Source organism: Fundulus heteroclitus, chromosome 6 (assembly GCF_011125445.2).
Source record: "Fundulus heteroclitus isolate FHET01 chromosome 6, MU-UCD_Fhet_4.1, whole genome shotgun sequence".
Lineage (NCBI taxonomy): Eukaryota > Metazoa > Chordata > Actinopteri > Cyprinodontiformes > Fundulidae > Fundulus > Fundulus heteroclitus.
The window spans coordinates 29880051-29903099 of record NC_046366.1 but is presented as its reverse complement, the minus strand read 5'-3'; the positions used below and the strand labels follow the sequence as shown (position 1 = coordinate 29903099).

Sequence of the window (23049 nt, the reverse complement as noted above, 5' to 3'; positions counted from 1 at the left end):
AACAGCAGTGAAAGTATAAAAAAATAATAGGCTGAAGTTACTGAATAATAAACCTTATCTGTAGTTTATGAGAAAGGGAAACCTTTATTTACTCTGCCCTAGTTAAATGGACGAGGTAAATAGGCAGATTATCCGTGTAAGTTTGTACATTGTCATTTGGGCCTTTATCGGAAAGGAAGCAGCGTTATTAGGACTGCTGCACCACCCGCCTGTACGCAGTCATCATTTCTCGCTTCAATCTGCTCTGTACTAAATCAGACTGACGCGTCTTTTCTGGTGTTTTATTCAAATCTTCAACTCTGAGGCAGGCTGAGATCAAATTTGGAACCAGCCGGGACCAAAATGTGTTTATCTCTCCTCTGCAGTGAGTGGGCTTGGGTTTAGTTTGTGTCTGATGTTAAAATGATTCGCTAAAAGTATTTATTCAAATATAGAAAAGAGAAATTTAAGAAATGAAGAAGCCCTTTTGTTGAAAAAGTAAAGCTGAAAAAGTTCTCTGGACATGGAAGATCTCCTGTATTCTTGTTTCATATTATAAAACTTTTCCTTTACTTTACTATGCCAAAAATATTGCTTTAAGTTGCTATTTTTACAAACAACATATGTTTTTCAGAGACCCTCTGTCTTTTGTGTCCAGTATTTGGTCTTGTGCTTTGTGTTCAAAACCGGCTGGGACTTAAATATAAAAAGCCTGAAGTCTCCAGCCGATTTCTAGCTAATCTTCTCTTTTCTCAGGAGAAAAAGACGCAAGAAGAGGAGCCCTCAAGCACTGAAGGTCCAAATGAAAACCCCACCAGGGTGAGCGGACTTCAGGTTTAATCTGTTTCCACGTTTCATCAATTGAGTGTAGAGCTGCTGGCTTCAGAGGGCTGCAGAGAAACTAGGGACAGTGTCGCCAGTGAATCGCCCTCCTGCTGCAGTCAAGCGCTGAATGATTGCGATGTTTCCCATTAAACTTTTTTTTTTTTATCCCACGTAATTCCTAAAACATTTTTCAGGAAAAAGGACGACTATTCGGGGGAATGTTCAAGAAAACTCCCAAATCGGCAGGAGCCGCTCAGTCAGAAGAGGTATCTCTTATTTCTACTGCAGACATTTTACATTCCTTTTGACAATTTAGAGCATAAATGTAAAATTAAGAGTAAAACATGGTTATAGAAGATAGATGGATGGATTCAGTAAAAAGTAATTCCCTATTGTCGTAACACATCTATCCATCATCTGTTGGTTTACTTTCCGACCCGGAAAGTAAACCAACAGGATAACGTGGCTGTAGGTCTTAAAGTCTTTGTTCTTTGTTTCCAGGACGCAGTTTCTGACACTGATGTCTCAGCCAGCAGTGAGAATTTATCTGACAACAAACAGGTCAGTGAAGGGAAAAAAATATTGCAAAAACTCTTCTTGGTTTTTATCCTCAAGCCTTTATTTTAACATCCAATCAGGAGAGAGGTGGAGGTTTGTTCAGTGGACTCCTCAGAAAGACTCCCAAAGGAGAAAAGACTGAGACGCCGGTAAGCAGCTGTGCTCCATCATGTAGAAACGTCACTAAACTCCACCTCAGCCTGAACGGTTTAAAACGTGGAGCTGGCTTTCTGTTTCAGGACAGAGAGACTCAGAGAGAGCTGTCAGCCAGCACTGAAGACCTGGCTGAGAACAACAAGGTCCGTGTGATAAAACCAAACTTAGTTTATAACATATCTGCAACATTCAGCTACACTGTAGTCAGGAATGACCGTCCATACTCTAAACCCAACATTCAGAGCCTCATACCTGCTTCCTTTTCTAGAACTATTTATTTTATTTCTTAATTCTTTGTTGCATTCTGCATATGAAGTGCTTTTATCTCCCATCAGTCCTTAAGTGCAACTGTGAAATTTTAAATGATGTGTAGTTTTTCCCAACATTTAATCTTCCCGCTGCTGTCCAGCTAAACCTATTGGCTGTAAATAGTTTTCATTTCCTGCCTCAGATATTTGTGATCACATCTGTAACATCTGCAGGCTGAATGAAGGAGCAATGGTTCACAGTTAAACACCCTCGTATTACACTCAAAAAAGAAAAAATGTCAGCTGATATTTTTTTTTAGATTGATGGAAAGATAGTTTTGCTGTACCATATTTTCCAGACTATAAGGCGCACTTACAATCCTGAAATATCTAAAAAAAAATTGAAGGTGCACCTCATAATCAAATGTGCCTTATATATGATTACTGTTGTGCTTATTGACCGATTTTATGTGGCACACACTTTGACAGATTTTTTTAGCACATTGTAAGTACAACTTTGGTTAGCAAAGAAGCCGCTCCGCTCAATGGATATTAGGAACATTACTGTACACTGTGTCACTACCTGATCAGACCCCTGAGCTGTCTACAAGACTGCCTGACTGTAATGTCTAAACTAGAAGTGCATTCATGTAAGGCAGCCTGCGCCACTGAGCTATATAATACACTGGAGTACTGATTTTGCCGAAAAACTGAAGTCACTGGCCGCCATCTTGCTCCTCCCTACTCTCACAGAATCCCATAGGATTTGGTTGCAACAACAAGCAGTTTTCTGGTTGTGTGAAAACGTTTCACAGGTAATTCTACAGTCAGTGGATGTACTAACACTATCAACTACTAGGAAATTAGGTGGTGAAATATTTTACATGTTATTCATATTAAATATACATATATATGTGTATATATAAGTATATGTATATATGTATATATATGTATACACATATGTAAATATATGTTTTTGTATATTGTTAATTATATATTTATAAATGTTAAACATATATATTTAAATGAATAAAATGCAAAATATTTCAGCACATGACTTTCTCAGTACTTGATAGTTTTAGAACATAACATAAAACTATATGGCATTTGACATTTTAAAAGTCTTAAGCCCCCCCGAACATGAGAAAATCCTCGTTATTCGATGCTGTAGCGCACATATTCTCTAGTTACTGGAGGAAAATAGGGAGTACCAATATGGCGGCTGGTGGCTTCAAAGCGACTCGTTCAAACAGACGGTGATTAGCACTCCAGTGTATTATATAGCTCAGTGTTCTGCGCCCAGAGTACACCCTAGCAACAATAAACCTAGAAAGTTAATTCAATATAAAAGTTACACTTATTTTGGTTTTATGTTAGAAACAGGGCAGTGTAGTCCAACTACTCTGTCCTCCTGACAGAGACGGATAGAGAGCTGTGGACATGGAGGGGCGGAGTGATATTATACACTATGGAAGAATATTTAATGCGCCTTATGGTCCAGAAAATACAGCAGTTTTGTAAAATTGTGTTTGTGTTACAGGAAAAAGGAGGAATATTTGGTGTGAGGTTGAAGAAAACTCCTAAATCTGCAGAATCTGCTCAGCCTGAAGAGGTAACGTTAAAATCCCTTAATATTCAAATTTATCTCATTGAAATATTTAACTTTTTGACAGCCTTTCTGTTTCTCTTGTAATATTTTAAACCAGTTGAAATCCTAATTTAAAAACAAAATATCTAAATGGTTAACTATGATCAACGGACATTTTCAACCTCAGTTGTTGTGACTTTTTTACAGTTTAGCCTTTTTTCTAATTACCGTAAATCCAGCTTTGTGTTTTATTATTGTTCATCTGTGGATCTAAAAAGTTTTAAATGAGTATTTGTGTTTTCCAGGTCTGAATAAGTACTGACAAATGTTTCCAGACTTTATTCTCCATCCTTTTGACTAAATCTTGTATCTGTCTGCCCATCCGTTCATCTGGCTCTTTGTCATCCATCAGTCCATCAAGTTCAGTCTGTGAAAGAGCAGAAACAACCCTGATGGCTTTGTGGATACGTTGACTAACATTAGCTTTCACAATCTGTTTATGTGTAAAAGTTACAATAGTGGGAATTAAAAAAACAAAGAGCATTGTGGGAAGATTAAGCCGTTGAACTGCTGCTGTTCCTCACTTTCTGCTTTACTGCAGGATAACGTGGCTGTAGGTCTTAAAGTCTTTGCTCTTTGTTTCCAGGACGCAGTTTCTGACACTGATGTCTCAGCCAGCAGTGAGAATTTATCTGACAACAAACAGGTCAGTGAAGGGAAAAAAAATCCAGCAAACATCGCAAAAACTCTTCTTGGTTTTTATCCTCAAGCCTTTATTTTAACATCCAATCAGGAGAGAGGTGGAGGTTTGTTCAGTGGACTCCTTAGAAAGACTCCCAAAGGAGAAAAGACTGAGATGCCGGTAAGCAGCTGTGCTCCATCATGTAGAAACGTCACTAAACTCCACCTCAGCCTGAACGGTTTAAAACGTGGAGCTGGCTTTCTGTTTCAGGACAGAGAGGCTCAGAGAGAGCTGTCAGCCAGCACTGAAGACCTGGCTGAGAACAACAAGGTCCGTGTGATAAAACCAAACTTAGTTTATAACATATCTGCAACGTTCAGCTACACTGTTGTCAGGAATGACCGTCCATACTCTAAACCCAACATTCAGAGCCTCATAACTGCTTCCTTTTCTACAACTGCTTCTTGCTTTTTACATTTTTTTTACTTAATTCAAATCTTAATAACCATTTACACTGTCCCCAGATGCTGAGGTAACTTGCACACTGTTTAGTTATTTCAGGAGGCTGCTGCATATTACATATCGTAATATCAAGTGTTATATAAATAGGCTGGAATGTCTTTTTCACTGTTAAATTTTTTTTTCCACTGTGCAGTATTTATTTACTCTGATATTTACTTTATCTTCTACTTTCTGGGTTTATTTAAAGCTAATTTTAGACTAGTTTGTTCTTTTCTTCTTCTTCATTGCTGATAATAATTGTGTGTAACTGTGTGTTTGCCGCTGGTACACCTGAATTTCCCCACTGCAGGACAATAAAGGAATTCTTATCTAAATAATTTGTTGCATTCTGCATATGAAGTGCTTTTATCTCCCATCAGTCCTTAAGTGCAACTGTGGAGTTTTAAATGATGTGTAGTTTCCCCAGTATTTAATCTTCCCGCTGCTGTCCAGCTAAACCTAATGGCTGTAAATAGTTTTAATTTCCTGCCTCAGATATTTGTGATCACATCTGTAACATCTGCAGGCTGAATGAAGGAGCAATGGTCCCTAGTTAAACACCCTCGTATTACACTCAAAAGAGAAAAAATGTCAGCTGATAATTTTTTTAGATTGATGGAAAGATAGTTTTGCTGTAGTTTTGTAAAAATGTGTTTGTGTTACAGGAAAAAGGAGGAATTTTTGGTGGGAGGTTCAAAAAAACTCCTAAATCTACAGAATCTGCTCAGCCTGAGGAGGTAACATTAAAATCCCTTAATATTCTTATTTATCTCATTGAAACGTTTAACTTTTTGACAGCCTTTCTGTTTGTCTTGTAATATTTTAAACCAGTTGAAATCCTAATTTAAAAACAACATATCTAAACGGTTAAGTGTGATCAACAGACATTTTCAGCCTCAGTTGTTTGTGACATTTTTTACAGTTTAGCCTTTTTCTAAATACAGTAAATCCAGCTTTGTGTTTTCTTATTGTTCATTAGTGGGTCTAAAAAGTTTTAAATGAGTATTTATGTGTTTTCCAGGTCTGAATAAGTACTGACAAATGTTTCCAGACTTTATTCTCCATCCTTTTGACTAAATCTTGTATCTGTCTGCCCATCCGTTCATCTGGCTCTTTGTCATCCATCCATCTTTTCATTCTGTCACATTTTCCATCCATCAGTCCATCAAGTTGAGTCTGTGAAAGAGCGGAAACAACCCTGATGGCTTTGTGGATACGTTGACTAACATTAGCTTTCTCAATCTGTTTATGTGTAAAAGTTACAATAGTGGTAATTTTAAAAAAGAGCATTATGGGAGGATTAAGCTGTTGAACTGCTGCTGTTCCTCACTTGCTGCTTCACTGCAGGATAACGTGGCTGTAGGTCTGAAGGTCTTTGCTCTTTGTTTCCAGGACGCAGTTTCTGACACTGATGTCTCAGCCAGCAGTGAGAATTTATCTGACAACAAACAGGTCAGTGAGGGGGAAAAAATCCAGCAAATATTGCAAAAACTCTTCTCGGTTTTTATCCTCAAGCCTTTATTTTAACATCCGATCAGGAGAGAGGTGGAGGTTTGTTCAGTGGACTCCTCAGAAAGACTCCCAAAGGAGAAAAGACTGAGACGCCGGTAAGCAGCTGTGCTCCATCATGTAGAAACGTCACTAAACTCAACCTCAGCCTGAACGGTTTAAAACGTGGAGCTGGCTTTCTGTTTCAGGACAGAGAGACTCAGAGAGAGCTGTCAGCCAGCACTGAAGACCTGGCTGAGAACAACAAGGTCCGTGTGATAAAACCAAACTTAGTTTATAACATATCTGCAACATTCAGCTACACCGTAGTCAGGAATGACCGTCCATACTCTAAACCCAACATTCAGAGCATCATACCTGCTTCCTTTTCTAGAACTGCTTCTTGCTTTTTACATTTTTTACTTGATTAAAATCTTAATAACCATTTACACTGTCCCCAGATGCTGAGGTAACTTTCACACTGCTTAGCTACTTCAGGAGGCTGCTGCACATTACATATCGTAATATCAAGTGTTATATAAATAGGCTGGAATGGCTTTTTCACTGTTAAAATGTTTTTTTCCACTGTGCAATATTTATTTACTCTGCTATTTACTTTATCTTCTACTCTTGGGATTTATTTAAAGCTAATTTTAGACTAGTTTGTTCTTTTCTTCTTCTTCATTGCTGATAATAATTGTGTGTAACTGTGTGTTTGCCGCTGGTACACCTGAATTTCCCCACTGCAGGACAATAAAGGAATTCTTATCTAAATTCTTTGGTGCATTCTGCATATGAAGTGCTTTTATCTCCCATCAGTCCTTAAGTACAACTGTGGAGTTTTAAATGATGTGTAGTTTCCCCAGTATTTAATCTTCCCGCTGCTGTCCAGCTAAACCTAATGGCTGTAAATAGTTTTCATTTCCTGCCTCAGATATTTGTGATCACATCTGTAACATCTGCAGGCTGAATGAAGGAGCAATGGTCCCCAGTTAAACACCCTCGTATTGCACTCAAAAGAGAAAAAATGTCAGCTGATAATTTTTTTTACATTGATGGAAAGATATTTTTTCTGTAGTTTTGTAAAAATGTGTTTGTGTTACAGGAAAAAGGAGGAATTTTTGGTGGGAGGTTCAAGAAAACTCCTAAATCTGCAGAATCTGCTCAGCCTGAAGAGGTAACGTTAAAATCCCTTAATATTCTTATTTATCTCATTGAAACGTTTAACTTTTTGACAGCCTTTCTGTTTCTCTTGTAATATTTTAAACCAGTTAAAATCCTAATTTAAAAACAAAACATCTAAACGATTAACTATGATCAACAGACATTTTCAACCTCAGTTGTTTGTGACATTTTTTACAGTTTAGCCTTTTTTCTAATTACAGTAAATCCAGCTTTGTGTTTTCTTATTGTTCATTAGTGGGTCTAAAAAGTTTTAAATGAGTATTTATGTGTTTTCCAGGTCTGAATAAGTACTGACAAATGTTTCCAGACTTTATTCTCCATCCTTTTGACTAAATCTTGTATCTGTCTGCCCATCCGTTCATCTAGCTCTTTGTCATCCATCAGTCCTTCAAGTTTAGTCTGTGAAAGAGCGGAAACAACCCTGATGGCTTTGTGGATACGTTGACTAACATTAGCTTTCACAATCACAATCTGTTTATGTGTAAAAGTTACAATAGTGGTAATTAAAAAAACAAAGAACATTGTGGGAAGATTAAGCCTTCGAACTGCTGCTGTTCCCCACTTGCTGCTTCACTGCAGTATAACGTGGCTGTAGGTCTTAAAGTCTTTGCTGTTTGTTTCCAGGATGCAGTTTCTGACACTGATGTCTCAGCCAGCAGTGAGAATTTATCTGACAACAAACAGGTCAGTGAGGGGAAAAAAATCCAGCAAATATTGCAAAAACTCTTCTTGGTTTTTATCCTCAAGCCTTTATTTTAACATCCAATCAGGAGAGAGGTGGAGGTTTGTTCAGTGGACTCCTCAGAAAGACTCCCAAAGGAGAAAAGACTGAGACGCCGGTAAGCAGCTGTGCTCCATCATGTAGAAACGTCACTAAACTCCACCTCAGCCTGAACGGTTTAAAACGTGGAGCTGGCTTTCTGTTTCAGGACAGAGAGACTCAGAGAGAGCTGTCAGCCAGCACTGAAGACCTGGCTGAGAACAACAAGGTCCGTGTGATAAAACCAAACTTAGTTTCCCACATATCTGCAACGTTTACTCACTTTCAGTCTCGTGTTTGCAGGAGAAAAACATTTTCAGCAACATGTTTAAGAAAGCACAAAAGCCAGCAGCAGAGGGCGCTAAAGCAGAGACGGTAGGGCAGCATCAGACACTCCACCAGAGTCCTTTTACCTGCAAGGTTTTAACCGTTTGCTGCGTCTGAATTCAGGACACGGACGCTGAAGACCAGTTGTCTGCCAGCACCGAGAACCTGGCCGATGCAGCCGCCCCGAAGGTTTGAATTTTATTGCACAAAAACCACTTTTTCTGCTTTAGTTTCTGTCTGAGCCGCGGTTAGTTTCATCATCCAAACATGAACTGAAATCTGCCCTCACCGATGAGCTGAAAACGTTTTTCTCATTATCTGGTCAAACGAAATGGAAAAAAATGTGTACGCCTTATCATTAGCTTTACGGATAAGTTGCATTTCTTTAATTTTTATTTCAGTCCTGCACATTTAGGTACGGGTTATAATCCCATTCTCTTTCTGAGGTGGTTTGATGCTGCTTTGAATGATGTTAATGACAGATAATGCCGTTTAAACACTGAAGAGACCAAACTTTTCATGTAAGGAAGAGAACCGGCTTCCCCTAAGCCTGGTTTCCTGATCCAGTTCATTATCATATCAATGAATTAATAAATGTGCTTTCACGTCCTAAAAACGATTCTACAGACAGAAATATGGGTCACAAGTGTTTGGGACTTTTTAATCAAGATTTGTAACTTTGTAAAATAAAATGACTGATAAAATAAGGTTGAAGGTTTTATAAAGAAAATTGTAATTACCCTTCTGATCACACACATAAATCAAAACTTGTTACATTTACTCGAGTTTCTAAGAGTAGTTTTACGGCATCACGCTTGTAATATTATTTTGAAGCAACACTACTCTTACTTCTGATTTTACAAGTGCACCATTTAGCATGGCTTTTACGCCTCAGACTGATTGGACTAATTGGACAAAACAAACCGGCCAATCAGAACAAACGGCGATCAGGATTCGTTATTACCACAAAAAACAAGGATCTTTGGCAAAGAAGTTTTCAGATAAGGCAAGAGACAAAAATGCGGGTGAACACTGGCCTGGCGTTTGCAGAAGCAGCTCCACTTTGACTCGGCGCTAGCTTTCCTCCAGCTAACACTGTTAGCATTGTTTAATGCAGCCCAGTGGACTTGTGAGCTTCTCACTGTGATCCTCGTGTACGTTCAGGTCATTCTTCTTTTGACAAAAAAATGTAAGATTGAAGCGGATAACTTGTCTGTTGATTCGATTTTGGAGATAGAGAGGGGCGTTGCTTGCTGCACATCTTGTTTTGGTTTACAGACGGTGCTTAACGGCCACCTAGTGGTGAGATTTCACTTACTGCTCCTTTTAAGATTAATTGAAGATTAATTACAGGAAACACTTGGAAATAATGTACTTTATGTATAAGAAGCGTGCAACCAATGTTATCAACATTGCAGAGTTATTCTAAGGTGTTCTTCCTTTATCGGGGGTTAAAATTCAGTCTAATTTCATTTTTTAATGGAAATACTAGAAGGAAATTATATTTGTGTGTTTTTCAGGAGAAAAAAGGAGGCCTGGCTGGAATGTTCAAAAGATCGTCGAGCTTTGACAACCTGTTAGACGAGGTCAGTGGTCTGTGAAATAACCCAAAAAAGTCCAGTGAAAACTAAATCATGTGGTTTTTTTTCCTCCAAACTTTGAAAATCAAATACTTTTCCTTTGGTTCCACTTTTTATCTGAGACCTACTGCGCACAGATCTGATTGAAATGGTTGCTTTTAGAAAAATTAGCTTCTGTTTTACCTGTTTATAGGACAAAAATATTTTCAGTGGCATGTTTAAGAAGACTCCCAAGCCTGCAGATGAGGTGCAGTAAACGTTTTTGCAGAGTATTCCAGTTTTTCTGCCGTTCTCTCAGGTTTTAATTTCCGTTTTGCCTTCAGGCCTCATCGGCGCCAGGCAACAACACAACCTTATTTGGCAGCTCTGAAGATCTGTTGGAGGCAAACGCAACAAAGGTACAGATTTTGGTAACTGAAATTTAGATTTTGGCTTAATTTTGTTTATCACAAATATGAGGCTAATTTTTTATATGGGATTTTTTTTTGTCACAGGAGAAAACAGGAGGATTTGCAGGGATCTTTAAAAAGTCGCCCAAACCATCCCCGCGCTCTGTCGTGACTCGGGTAATGAAATAATTAAATGCACCAAGAGCATTTACTGTATTCCTAAAACTTAGACTGTTTAGTAAATACTAAATACTACATTAAAAAAACAATCTGTCAGCATTTGTCCAACTCTGATATTCAACATATTTATTTTTTGCTGCTTTTATTCTTCAATTGCCTGCCACCTTCTTCAGTATAGACCCTCTGTTCTGCAGAACATGTGTCATTTGACGTTTGATCAAAGAGGAAACAAATCCAGCTTGTTGAGATTTCCAAAAATGTTAGAAAAGAACCCATCGGTCAGCAAATTTCATTTTATGACAATATTTAATGATCAAACGAAAGCATTTTGACTGTCAGCATCAGGTTGATGGTTTGTTAGGCTCTTTTGTTGTCTTAATTTTCTCCTGTAACTGTTTGCACCAATAGGAGTTGCAGTTGCGTTGTAATACTAGCATAAAATAATAATACATACAGATATATACACAATAGCAGCGTGAGTCAGTACAGGCGCAAGTCAAAACTGTAAACATGAGATGAAGCAGTTAATTTCTGCACATTTTGCACAACTTTGACAGACAAAAAAATAAATGAACTCAAAAAGTTCCTCTAAACCTTAGTTGGAGTATGGCAACTATAAAAGCTGATGAATTGCTATGGAGAGGTGGCAGGTCACCTTTGAAACGTTTTTTTCTTTTCCAGGATCCTCTGAGCGACTCCAAGGAGCTTTCCGGCAGCTGCGACAGCCTCACAGAGGCTGGAAAGGTAGGAGCTATCCAAACCTAGAGACCTCAAACCTTTTTTAGATACGTTGGTGATATGCTGTCAGCAAACATTAAGAAGTTTCTTGGTAATCTCTGCTCTTGGAGAACAAAAATGTAGAACCATAAGACCGAAAACATGAGCTGCAAGTACAGCTTTGTTTCTTAGTCTGTTCAGACTCAAGGGTCCAAATGATTTATAATTAGTGTTGCACCGATACCGCACTAAAATGGTGGTATCGGTATCGGCAAGTACTAACAAATAGGTCACAGATACCATTTTGATGTTTGTATGTCACTTGAACGCAGCCTTTTCTCTCCCGACACTCACTAGTTCTACTGGATTCACTTTGTATTAGTCTTTTTCCTGCTTTACAAAGGTAGCAGCTTGACAAAGCCATGATGGCAATTATTTTACATCCAAGTAGTATGTAGATCTTCATATATACATACACACATCAATTTCAAACAGATGGTATCGGTATGGTATCGGTATCGGCCGATACTGCACAGCCAGGTATCGAGTATCGGTATCGGGGCCAAAAAATGGCATCGGGCGCAACACTATTTATAATCCTGATGTTTTCAGACCTTCTTGATGAAAAGTGTATTTTCTGTTTGTTCATTAACTGAATACTCCCAAATGTGGAGTTATAAACTCAACTTTTGTCTCTGTTTGTTTGCCAGTCACTAATTTTGAATTAACTTTTGTGGGGGTTTTTTGTTTTGTTTTAAAGGATGAAAGCTCTTCTCAGAATGAACTGTCAGGAAGTACAGATAATCTTTGTGACACTCCCAGTAACACTAAGGTAATCCCTACAGATTTTCTTAGATTTTTATGTCTTGACACCTTTTTTTAAATATATATATAATTATTATTGTTTTTAAAACAGGAGAAAAAAGGCGGGTTTTCCGGGATGTTCAGACGAACGCCTAAAAATGTGGAGCAGGAGGTACGAACGCTGGGATCAGCTCTGAACCACAACTAATTCTTTAATCTTCACGGACTGAACATAGCTTTAATTTTATGAGTGAAAGCAGAGCGGGGAAGTCTGAAGCCAATTCAATTTTATTTATATACTGCCAATTCATGATACAAGTCATCTCAAGGCAATTACAAAGTCAAATTCAATCAGATTATATATATATATATATATATATATATATATATATATATATATATATATATATATATATATATATATATATATATATATATATATATATATATATATATATATATATATATATTGGTCAAAAAGTTTCCTCTTTTTAAGGAAACCCAGCAGATTGCATCAAGTCTCTCCAAGCAGCATTCACTCCTCCTGAAAGAGCGTAGAGCCACAGTGGACAGTTGTCTGCATTGTTGATGGCTTTGCAGCAATCCCTCATACTGAGCATGCAGGAAGCGACAGTGGAGAGGGAAACTCCTCTTTAACGGGAAGGAAAAACCTCCAGCAGAACCGGAACATTTTACTTTCAGTCTCATCAATTTCAGTCTGGTTCCCTAAAAGACTCTAAATATCTTTCCTACTATTGGTAACCATACAACCCTAGATTTAAAACTAGGACCTTAAATTAAATTATGAACATTTTTGTTTAGGTGCATGTTTTCATTATTTTATTAATTAGATCCATTTCACACAGAGTGTTGATTGGTGTATTTTTTAAACACAAAAATGTTGTTTTATAAACCATACAATCACGAGGAAGACTGCTGACCCGACAGATGTCCAGCTAAAAGTTATTCTGAAATATTACCCTGCATTAATGCGTTAATTCATGCAAAACGAGACCCAACCAAGTATTGAGTGTATAATGTGTACAGTACTTGATTTACAGTCAGCCTACACTTTCTATTAAATCCTTTTGTCAGGCAATATTCTTATTTTATGAGCAGGGTCGGATCTAGACAGGGGGCCAACAGGGGCCAGTGCCCCTTTAGAGCTGGTCCTGGCCCCTGTACTAAAGACATGATATTAAATAAATGTCTTATGATGATCTATGCTGACAAAGATATCGTAGCTAATTGGTCATTTGGAACAATTGTATTTTTACCTTTTAGAGTTTTACTCTAACAATATATTTTTAAATTAAGTTGTTTCACGTTTAGCTCCTGCTGTATTGAGATAGGATCAGGGTGTCAGCAGCCTGAAGTTCAAGAGCCACAATTGGCTCTTTGGCTCCGTTAACATATTAAACGATGAAATATTGACCTGTTTTTTTTACCTAGTTTCCCCCAATCTTTTGTTCTGTACTCCCACGAAAAAACACTGGCCCCACCCTGGCCCCCCTGCTTAAAATTTGGTGTTGAACTGCCACGGTTTCTGAGAAATGGTATTTGAGGTTTTCATTAGCTGATGGCCTTAATCATCAAATTAACTTAAAATAAATCACTTGGTGTGAAATTATTCCAATCAAGAGATTCAGGTTTTGAAATAATTTTGATAATTTCATTAACTGAAATGCACTTTTGATGCTGGGCTTTAATTCTTGTTTGATTTCAATCAAAGAAAATTAAATTAAAAAACAATTTGGTTCATATTACACAATTTAAGGTGTTGGATAAATCAAAATTCAGTGGTGTTATGTGCTCATTACTGGACTGAATGTAAAAGAGCTGTTTTCTTGTCTTTATTGTTGATTTGCAGGAAGGTGAAGACGCACCGCCACCTACTGGACGCGGGCTGAGTCGCAAGAGAACCATAAAGAAGAAAAGAAGAGCAAGTTATTTTTACCTTGTCGTTTACAGTTTGCAGCATTACAATCAGTGTTAGGAGTTACTTTATCACTCACTGAATTTTCTCTTTATTATACAGGTTAACTTCAGGTTTCATTGTCTAACCTCCATTTTTATTTTTATTTTTTTCAGGTTGTGTCTTTCCGAATCAAGAAAACTCTGCCCAAAATGTCCAAAGAGGTATTTCCTGCTGTGTGGAGGATTTACTCCATTAATCCCATTTTACAGTTCAGCTAATAGATAAATGCAAACTCAGAGCGACTGGTTGTGTCGCTCAGAAAGACTTAAATCGCTTTAACATGTTGTATTTTTAACTATGCAGAACTCCAATAAGATGCCTTTGATTGAGGAGAGCGTTGAGTTGGAGGAGCTGAACGCACCACAGGTTAGACGGACGTGTTATTTAATTCCTTATTAAATTATTTAGTTCCCTTTTTATAATAACATTTACGAGCAATCGACAAATCCTTGGCATTCGCTTTAGAAGATATTTGGTTTATTCAACATTTTATTACAGCAAATTAAGGATCAAAAAGTAACAAGTTTAATTAGTGCATGGGTACTTTTAATAATCGCTTTCTAAATAAGTTTCCTTTTTAAATATCTCCTAACGATTGAAAGTTCAAGTTAACTTTAAGGAGAGTGGTTGAGTTTAAATTTCAAAAAGGAAAATTCTGGTTTCAAAATATTGCAAAAATATTATAAACCCTTAAAATGTTTTCCTTTTTTTCTTGCTGTATTTTGGTATTTGTCTGGCCTATAATAAAGCTGTGTACAAAACCTAAAATAAAAATGAAATTCAAAGTAAGAAATGGGAATGAATCACCGTTCATCTAAATGAAACTCTGTTTTAGAGACACACTTTTTTTAAAGCTAAAATCCTATTATTGTATCATCTGTCTGTAAAAGTCTGACATTTTCAGCATTTTTTGGGGACTGAACTGAAAACTGAGAACAACACATGCCCCGGTGTGCTAGTAGAAATTGATTAAAAGCTTTTCAATGGTAAATTTGATCATTATTTATCAGTTCCTGTTTATAAAAACTCTTGGGCTATGACCCTACGTTTTACGGCATTGATACCTGTTATCTTTATAAAAAAAAAAACGCATGAATGTGTGTTTCTGACCCTAACCCTTGGTGGGACTGTTTGTTTTTCAGGAGAGCACGGTGGTTCTGGAGCCTGTGGAGATGGCAGCCTTTCCGACAGAAGAAAACCAAACCCAGGCTGAGGAGGTGGGTTTATATGATGAGTGTTAAAAAGCTTTCTGTCGATATAAACGGTCTCTTGATTAAGCAAAGGATCTTTGTTTTCAGGAGAACAATGAGCTGATGGAGTGGTGGAACTCAGTCAAAGGTTGCTTTTTGACACTTTTAGGATTTAACCTGAACTTGGTTTATGTTTGTCTCGCTTTCTCTGACCGTTGCATTTGTGCTGCTGGTTTCCAGGTTGGACCGAGTGGAACGAGAGCTCGAATTTCCAGGAGGAGGATGAACAAATGTAAGTAACACAAAATCTATTTGGAAATCTATTTCCAGACTTAAGTTCTCTTGTCTAAATGTTGCGTCTCTCCATCTATCTGTTACTTTTTGTTTTATCAAAATGGGTCTATCTTATAAATGAGATCTCAATAAGATAATCTGATAAAATAAAGGTTCAATGAATAAAATCATCAATGTATGAACAATGAATGAGAAAGACTGATGCATACAACTGTCTATCTATCCATCCATTCATTCAACCATGTGTGCATCTTTCTATTAATTTATAAATACATACAATTAAATTAAATTTAGTTTATTTTTCCTGAACTCATTCACCAAAAATGTTGTCTAAAGTACCTCTATCTCTATATATTTCTATATCTCTATATCTCTATCCATCTATATTTCTATCTATCAGATAGATAGAGATATAGAGATAGATATATTTCTATATCTATCTCTATCTCTATCTATCTGATAGAGATATAGAGATAGATATAGAGATAGATATATCTCTATCTATATATCTCTATCTAGATATATCTCTATCTATATATCTCTATCTAGATATATCTTTATATATCTCTATCTGTATTTATCTATATATCTCTATCTGTATTTATCTATATTTATTTTTCTATATCTATATATCTCTATCTCTATATCTCTATCTATATTTCTATCTGATATAGAAATATAGATAGATATATCTCTATCTATATATCTCTATCTGTATTTATCTATATCTATATATATCTCTATCTGTATTTATCTATATCTATCTCTGTATATCTCTATATCTCTCTATCTATATTTTTATTTATCTCTATATATCTATATCTCTATATATTTCTACATATCTCTATATATCTCTATCTTTGATTTACCAGGATTCAGAGACAAAGTTTGACCTGTGTAGAACCATCTGCCATTAACCTGCTGATTTTCTGGTTTTCTTTATTTTAATCCGCAGGGCGATGGAGCAGGCAGCCGACCGCGTCTACATGGCAGCCCGTGTTTTCGTGTTCCTCTTCAACCAGAAGGGGGCGGCCTTGCAGCAGCGCATCCTGGAGCTGCTCTCAGTGGCTGATGCCGCCGACCAGTTCCACAAGAAGACGGTGTCGGCCGCCGTGGGTGGAGGCGTGGCCAGCGTGGTGGGCAGCGTGGCAACCATCACCGGGCTCATTCTGACGCCGTTTACCTTCGGGGCGTCCATCATCGTCACGGCGGTGGGGATCAGCGTGGCGACGGCCGGCAGCATCACGTCGGCGACGGCCAATATCACCGACACCGTGCACTCCAACATGGACCGGAAGAAGGTGGAGAAGATGATCCAGGGCTACCAGGACGAGATCCAGGACATCAGGAAGTGCATGGACTTTGTGCAGGTGAGGAAATACTTCTACAGTTACAGGAAGGATCCTGAAAAAGGACGAATACTGATGTGGAAACTATGACAAGCAGCCGAAGTCCTTTATAATTAAGAGTGGTGTACGGCGTACATCACAGGATTTCAGACATTTACCTGTGATTCTTGAGCAGTTTTTACCTGGTCACCATGGACCAGTAATGATTATACTAATCCCCATGGCAACTAGGGCTGGGTATCATCTAGGATGAGCCGATTCGATACGATTCTCGATACACAGCTCAGCTTGCTTTGATTCCAATATCGATATTTATTACTTTGAATTAATGCTCAGTGATTCAATCACCAAAATCAGCCAAATATTATGTTTATATTCTATTTATTGATCACAGACATATTAACAGGAAAATAAAGTGCATTTGCTTCAATGCATTTAACGTGTCACAGAAACCAAAAATGTGCCCAAACATCTGATTTTAGGGACAAAGGAGCTTCTAAAATCCTGTCGGCCGTTCCAAAAATTCGTCTCACTTGCTCTCCTTCGCTGTGAACAGTAATGGTTGCACTGTAATAACGCCCCCTAGAGGTTGGGAGGTATATCGATATTGAAAGCTAGAATATCGATATTAAATCGTTTTTAAAAATATCGATATTAATCTTTATATCGATTTTTATGCACAGTCCTAATGGCAACCGACTTTAATGACTAGTCAAATTAGGACAGATTAGTCAATTAATTTGTCGACATATTATTAAATGAATCCTATAAAATAATTTTCCTCCAAAAAGCTTGTTTAGTATAAAAATATTCCCTCCTTATTGCATCAATATGAACACAGATTTTCACTTTAAGGTACAAGTTGTGTGTAAAGAAAAAATAGAAAACAGATTCCTTACTATATGTGTGTTATGGATAAAAATATAGACGTTTTAGTATTTAGGATATAAGAAATGAGCTTAAACTAGAAATACACTAAAACAGGCCTCAGTTCAGTCATGAGTTAAAAACTTTCAGTGAAATCCTGAGCCTGGTTCTGCTGGAGGTTTTCCTCTTTTCCGCGCACTTTTCCGCTTCATGCATGCTCAGTATGAGGGATTGCTGCAAAGCCATCAGCAATGCAGACGACTGTCCACTGTGGCTCTACGCTCTTTCAGGAGGAGTGAATGCTGCTTGGAGAGACTTGATGCAATCTGCTGGGTTTCCTTAGAGAGGAAACTTTTTGACCAATCTGTATAATCTGATTGAATTTGACTTTATAAAGAGCTTTCCGATGACTTGGCACTATATAAAAAAATTAATTTAACTTTATAGCCAGACCATGAGCAGATGTTCCGTCTGCTCCGATTTCTTTTGCTCTTCAAGATGCTTCTACTGTGGTTCTTCAATGCTGTGATTTAAAAATAGTATTTTTAAATCATCTTTTGCTTTTCAGCTAGCATTTCTGGTTTAGTTCAGCTCCTTCAGCGCACATATTCAGCAGTGAATGCAACGTTTTCTTTGCACCGTTAAATCTCTGCTTTTGTTGTCTCTAACCTACAGGAAGGCATGGACACCCTGCAGGACTGGGATTTTGAGAAGTATTCCCAAAGTGCCGGCAAAAAGGCCCTGAACCACAACATCAAGCACGTGATGAAGGAGGGAGGCCGGGCCGGGAAGGCCCTGATGATCAACACCGACAAGCTCATCAGCACCGTGCAGGTTCTGGGCGCCGCTGGCGGCGTGGCCAAAGCCGCCCAGGCCATCAGCGTCACCACCGGCGTCATGTCCGCCCTCTTCCTCGCCCTGGACGTCTTCTTCCTCGCCAAAGACTCCCACGAGCTCCGCAAGGGAGCCAAAACCAAGTTCGCCGGCAAGATCAGGGAGGTGTGCAAGGACCTGCAGGACGGCCTGCTGGAGCTGAACAAGGTGAAGACGCAGCTGCAGAAGACCATGGACGGCATCGAGGTGGAGGAGTACGAGGAGATCGAGGAGGTGGAGGTGGAGGTGGATGAAGAGTTTGAGTCGGATCCCAAGAAGCTGGCGGAGCTGGAGCAGGAGATCGACTTCCTGGAGGAGAAACTGGACAAGAAGGAGGTGGAGAAGAAAGAGGAGGTGGAGCCCAAGAAGGGCAAGGAGACGCCGTTCGACATCTTCAAAATAAAGAAGGAGAAGAAGGAGGAGAAGAGCACGACGGAGAAGGGAGAAGTGGAGGAAAAGGAGAAGGGCGAGAAGACGTCTGCGTCCAGATCCGAGCAGAAAAAGGGGAACGAACCCGGCGTGAAAACGGCGAAAGAAGCTTTGAAGGAATCTGAGAAAGGAAGCAAGAAAGAGAAAGAGACGGAGAATCAGGCGACAGCCGGGAAAGAAAGCAGAGGCAAGAAAAAGTCGAAGGAAGACGATAAAACGGCAGAAACAAAAGAAACGGAGCCGAGCGACACGCCGATCCGATCCGCTGATTCTAAAAAAGACAAAAGTTTCACTCCAAGTGGAGGGGAGGGGAGAACTGAGAGGAGGAGGAGCAGCAGGGAGGACGGAGGAGCGATTACGTCCGAGTCTGGAAACGGGAGCCGGAGGAGACACGGCAGCAGGAGCGAGAACGACGGAGAGAAACCTGAAACACGAGAACGGAGGGAGGAGAGAGGAGTGAAAGACTGGAGGGCAGAGATGAAGAGCAGGAGGGGAGACGAGAGAAGAGGAAGCAAGGAGGAGGAACGAGAGGATCGTCCCTGGAGCAAAGAGTCCCATCGGAGCCACAAAGAGGAGGACAAGACGAGGCGCCACAGCCGGGAGGGCGAGGAGCGCCAGGAGAAAGGAGACGGGAACCGGAGCAGCCGCACGGAGAGCGCCAGGAAACGCTTCGAGAGAGCAGCAGCAGGAGAGCCACCGGGGGCGGAGAGAGAGAGTCAGAGGAGGAGAGGAGGCGACAGGGAGCACGCGCACAGCCGGAGAGGCTCCCGGTCCAAACACGAAGCCCTGAGGCACGAGGGACTGAACATCTGAGCCTCCGCCTCCTGGTCCGCTGAGATCAGGAGGAGCGATCACACCGAACCTCATTCAGCCGGTCTGATAAGGCCATGGAGTCACATGATGAACAATCGACCAATCAGGGTTCAGTTCACTTTAAAACTACAAGGAGTCTCCACAGCTCCAAGACTCCTGGTCCATAGTGGTGAATCTACAGGTGTGCGTCACACATAAACTGACCTGAACGGCTCCCTGGCTGCTTTACTACCTGAACTAAACCCTGAGTACGTACACTGGTGGAGAAACAGGGCTGGCCACTACAACGGATACTAACAATTTCATCTTTGTAAATATAAAAATGGATGATTTAGTTCTTAGGCAGTCATAGAGACAATCCGCAGGTTATGCTTTTTTTTGTACGGCCAAATGAAACTGGATGCAGGAATCTGCTTCAGAGAATAATTAAACCAAAACCTTTTTATTAATTAGGGTAATTTCACCCTATATATCATCTGGACATTTTTCACTAATAACTATGTTCCTTTTTCACCTTTTGTCTGAAAACGATGCTGTTTCCTGCCACTAAACAGCTGGAAACCCTTAACAGGTCATCTGTGAAACCATGTTCCTTAATTTTTTTTAAACATGTTCCAAACTTTTAACCTTGGTGTTGAAAACATGGCGTCTGTTACTGTTTGATGTTGCTGCTGCTTTTGGGGTAAAACTGAAAAACTAATATTTAAGTGCCTTGTTTTGTTACAAAAAATGCTGCTTGCAGTAGGCTATCGTCTAATATTTTTTTTTTTTTTTTTTTATACATATTATTTTCACTGTCAGCTGTTTTAATTCCAGGTTCTCTAAAAACTCTACCTGGAGCTTTACCAGGTTGGTAAAATAACAAATGTTACAAATGTTCTTCCTCTCAGGCGCACTTTAACCAGGCATCGGTTCCTCCATGCCTGCTCTTTTCCATCATGGCCACTGCCTTTTTATATGTTTGTTGTATGTTTTTATATATGTATATGTGGGTTTTCTATTATTATGGTCTCTTATTGAACAAATAAAATATTTCAAATGAAAAATGGGTTCTTAGTTTTGTTTACTTTGAGAAGTAAAGGTTTTGGCGCTGTAACACCTTCCTACCACTGGGGGAGCCAGATAGCTTAGCACAGACTAGAAACTGTTGCCAGTCGTGCTGCCTGGGGCGCATCCTGTGGCGCCGCCATCTTGGATGGGTCTCTCCCGACGGGAATAGACGCATAGGGAGCAGCTTTGCCCGTGTTTTCTGCAGTTTATGGTTATAATAACCGGTAATAAGTACTGAAAGTAGATCACATGGTGCTGATCATCATTTTGGGCTGAGATTGGCTTTGAAGATGAGTTTTTACTTGGTGAGAACAATGCAGAAACCTGACAGATGGACCATAATTTGTATGCCTATTAATTTATCACTGTATTTCACAAATTAAGGCTGAATCACATTGTAACTCCAGGCTACTTAATTAGAGTACCAGCGCATGCAGGAAGCTGTGCAAAACGTTTTTTGTTTTTTTTTGTTTTTTTTCAAGGGTCTTAAGCTCCAGCCATATTTGGGAGCAGGGCAGTGTAAGACACTGGAATGACCTGGACATTTTAAAGAACCCTTTCTCAGGCCTTTAAAAAAAACTGTGTGTATGCACAACACGCAGAAATATGAAGAAATTATTGTTGGTGTGTAGAAAAGGCTCAAGATTGTATATGTGAGTGAAATAAATTTAAATGAACGGTCCAACTTGTTTATTACATGTACGATATACATTTATCAATATGTAATACCACATGTCTCTTTGTTTAAGAGCACACAAAACAATTATTTCAGCATGAAAGCAAATATTTACACATTTAATAATATGCCAAAACACATGTCTGTCTTTCTTAAATAACATAAAACAAAGTACTTCAGTATGAAATCACGTATTTATATTTGAATGTCATAAATACATTGTTAAAATAAGTATAAACATACGCTTATTTTACCAATGTATTTCAGCATTAAAACGTTTTTTTATGTGTAACAGATTTCTGTATCATAACCACATCTCTGTCGTTTATAACAAAACGACAAACCATGACCATGACAACCAAACCATGAGAAAATTGGGTTAAAAAAAAATCAGAGTTGTGATTTATTTTAGCTGGGCAAACAGTTTCCTCAGTGCAAATAAATGCACTGAGGGCGTGTCAGAGACCCATCCAAGATGGCGGCCGCGCTGAAACGTCAGCTCCAGTAGTCAGCGTCCATATAAGAATTAGAATCAAGTTTAATCGCCAAGTGGGTTTGCACTTACAAGGAATTTGACTTGGTGTTGATGGTGCAGACAAAAATTAAGAATACAGTGAAATAAAAAGTAAAAAGGATAAATATACAGAAGCTACTGTATATACACTCAGTAAACTGTGCGTTAATGTAACGCAAAAGCTTGTAAGTCATGAACGGGGGAGAGAGACAGTGTCCAGTTTCACGGGCGGCTCTTGGCCTTGTTGATAAGGCTGGTAGCAGATGAGAAGCAACTGTTCTTGTGGCATGAGGTTTTGGTCCTGATGGACCGCAGCCTCCTTTCAGAGGGACGTGCCTGAAATATTTAGTGACTGGGGTGCGAGGGATCAGCCACAATCTTCTCTGCACGCCTCAGAGTCCTGGAGGCGAACAGGTCCTGGAGAGATGGAAGATTGCAGCCAATCACCTTTCTCTGCAGACCTGATGACTCGCTGCAGTCTGCTCTTGTCCTTAGCGGTGGCACCAGAGTACCAGATGGTGATGGAAGAGGTGAGGATGGACTCAATGATGGAGGAGTAGAACTGCACCATCATTGTCCTTGGCAGGTTGAATTTCTTCAGCTGCCGCAGGAAGTACATCCTCTGCTGGGCTTTCTTGGTGAGGCGTCTACCTATTTAATATCTATGGTTTACATGATAGCTCAGAGATGTAACACCAGACATAATAGTTTATCAAAATAAAATGTCCAAAGGTCACAAATGAATCATCTTCATCAGAGTTACAGACCAGATTAGTGTCTCAAACACAGATAGGAACAATAAAAAAGTAGAAAGTAGAGGAAGAGCACCATGTTCACAACAATAAAAATGTAATTTTTAAAGAACTTATCTGCTACAATCAGAAACATAAAAATACTTTGACAAACAGGTGCCTCTCAATGTTAAACTAAACTTGGCAAAAGGAATCTGCTGCTAAATATAATAATAATAATAATAATAATAATAATAATAATAATAATAATAATAATAATAATAATAATAATAATAATAATAATGATGATGATGAATG

The 23049-nt window shown here is 38.9% G+C and overlaps 1 protein-coding gene across 9 annotated transcripts in view; it reads left to right on the top strand.

The window, feature by feature from the left end:
- The window catches only part of LOC105917148, a 38252-nt gene extending 17462 nt beyond the window's left edge, over window positions 1–20790 (top strand). For 4 of the 9 annotated variants that reach the window (XM_036138548.1, XM_036138549.1, XM_036138547.1 and 1 more), the window contains 34 exons: window positions 736–798; window positions 999–1070; window positions 1306–1365; window positions 1443–1511; window positions 1602–1661; window positions 3307–3378; window positions 4001–4060; window positions 4148–4216; window positions 4307–4366; window positions 5203–5274; window positions 5930–5989; window positions 6076–6144; window positions 6235–6294; window positions 7131–7202; window positions 7835–7894; window positions 7981–8049; window positions 8140–8199; window positions 8274–8345; window positions 8421–8486; window positions 9818–9883; window positions 10071–10124; window positions 10201–10275; window positions 10372–10443; window positions 11128–11190; window positions 11924–11995; window positions 12080–12139; window positions 13838–13909; window positions 14059–14106; window positions 14249–14311; window positions 15088–15162; window positions 15244–15283; window positions 15376–15427; window positions 16385–16799; window positions 18321–20790. In XM_036138548.1, coding sequence (XP_035994441.1) covers window positions 736–798; window positions 999–1070; window positions 1306–1365; window positions 1443–1511; window positions 1602–1661; window positions 3307–3378; window positions 4001–4060; window positions 4148–4216; window positions 4307–4366; window positions 5203–5274; window positions 5930–5989; window positions 6076–6144; window positions 6235–6294; window positions 7131–7202; window positions 7835–7894; window positions 7981–8049; window positions 8140–8199; window positions 8274–8345; window positions 8421–8486; window positions 9818–9883; window positions 10071–10124; window positions 10201–10275; window positions 10372–10443; window positions 11128–11190; window positions 11924–11995; window positions 12080–12139; window positions 13838–13909; window positions 14059–14106; window positions 14249–14311; window positions 15088–15162; window positions 15244–15283; window positions 15376–15427; window positions 16385–16799; window positions 18321–19760 — 3912 coding nt within the window. In that variant the 3' untranslated portion in view covers window positions 19761–20790. The remainder of the gene's footprint in view (window positions 1–735; window positions 799–998; window positions 1071–1305; window positions 1366–1442; window positions 1512–1601; window positions 1662–3306; window positions 3379–4000; window positions 4061–4147; window positions 4217–4306; window positions 4367–5202; window positions 5275–5929; window positions 5990–6075; window positions 6145–6234; window positions 6295–7130; window positions 7203–7834; window positions 7895–7980; window positions 8050–8139; window positions 8200–8273; window positions 8346–8420; window positions 8487–9817; window positions 9884–10070; window positions 10125–10200; window positions 10276–10371; window positions 10444–11127; window positions 11191–11923; window positions 11996–12079; window positions 12140–13837; window positions 13910–14058; window positions 14107–14248; window positions 14312–15087; window positions 15163–15243; window positions 15284–15375; window positions 15428–16384; window positions 16800–18320) is intronic. The other 5 variants (XM_036138552.1, XM_036138553.1, XM_036138550.1 and 2 more) reach the window with 5 other exon arrangements.
- The last annotated feature ends 2259 nt before the right edge of the window (window positions 20791–23049 follow it).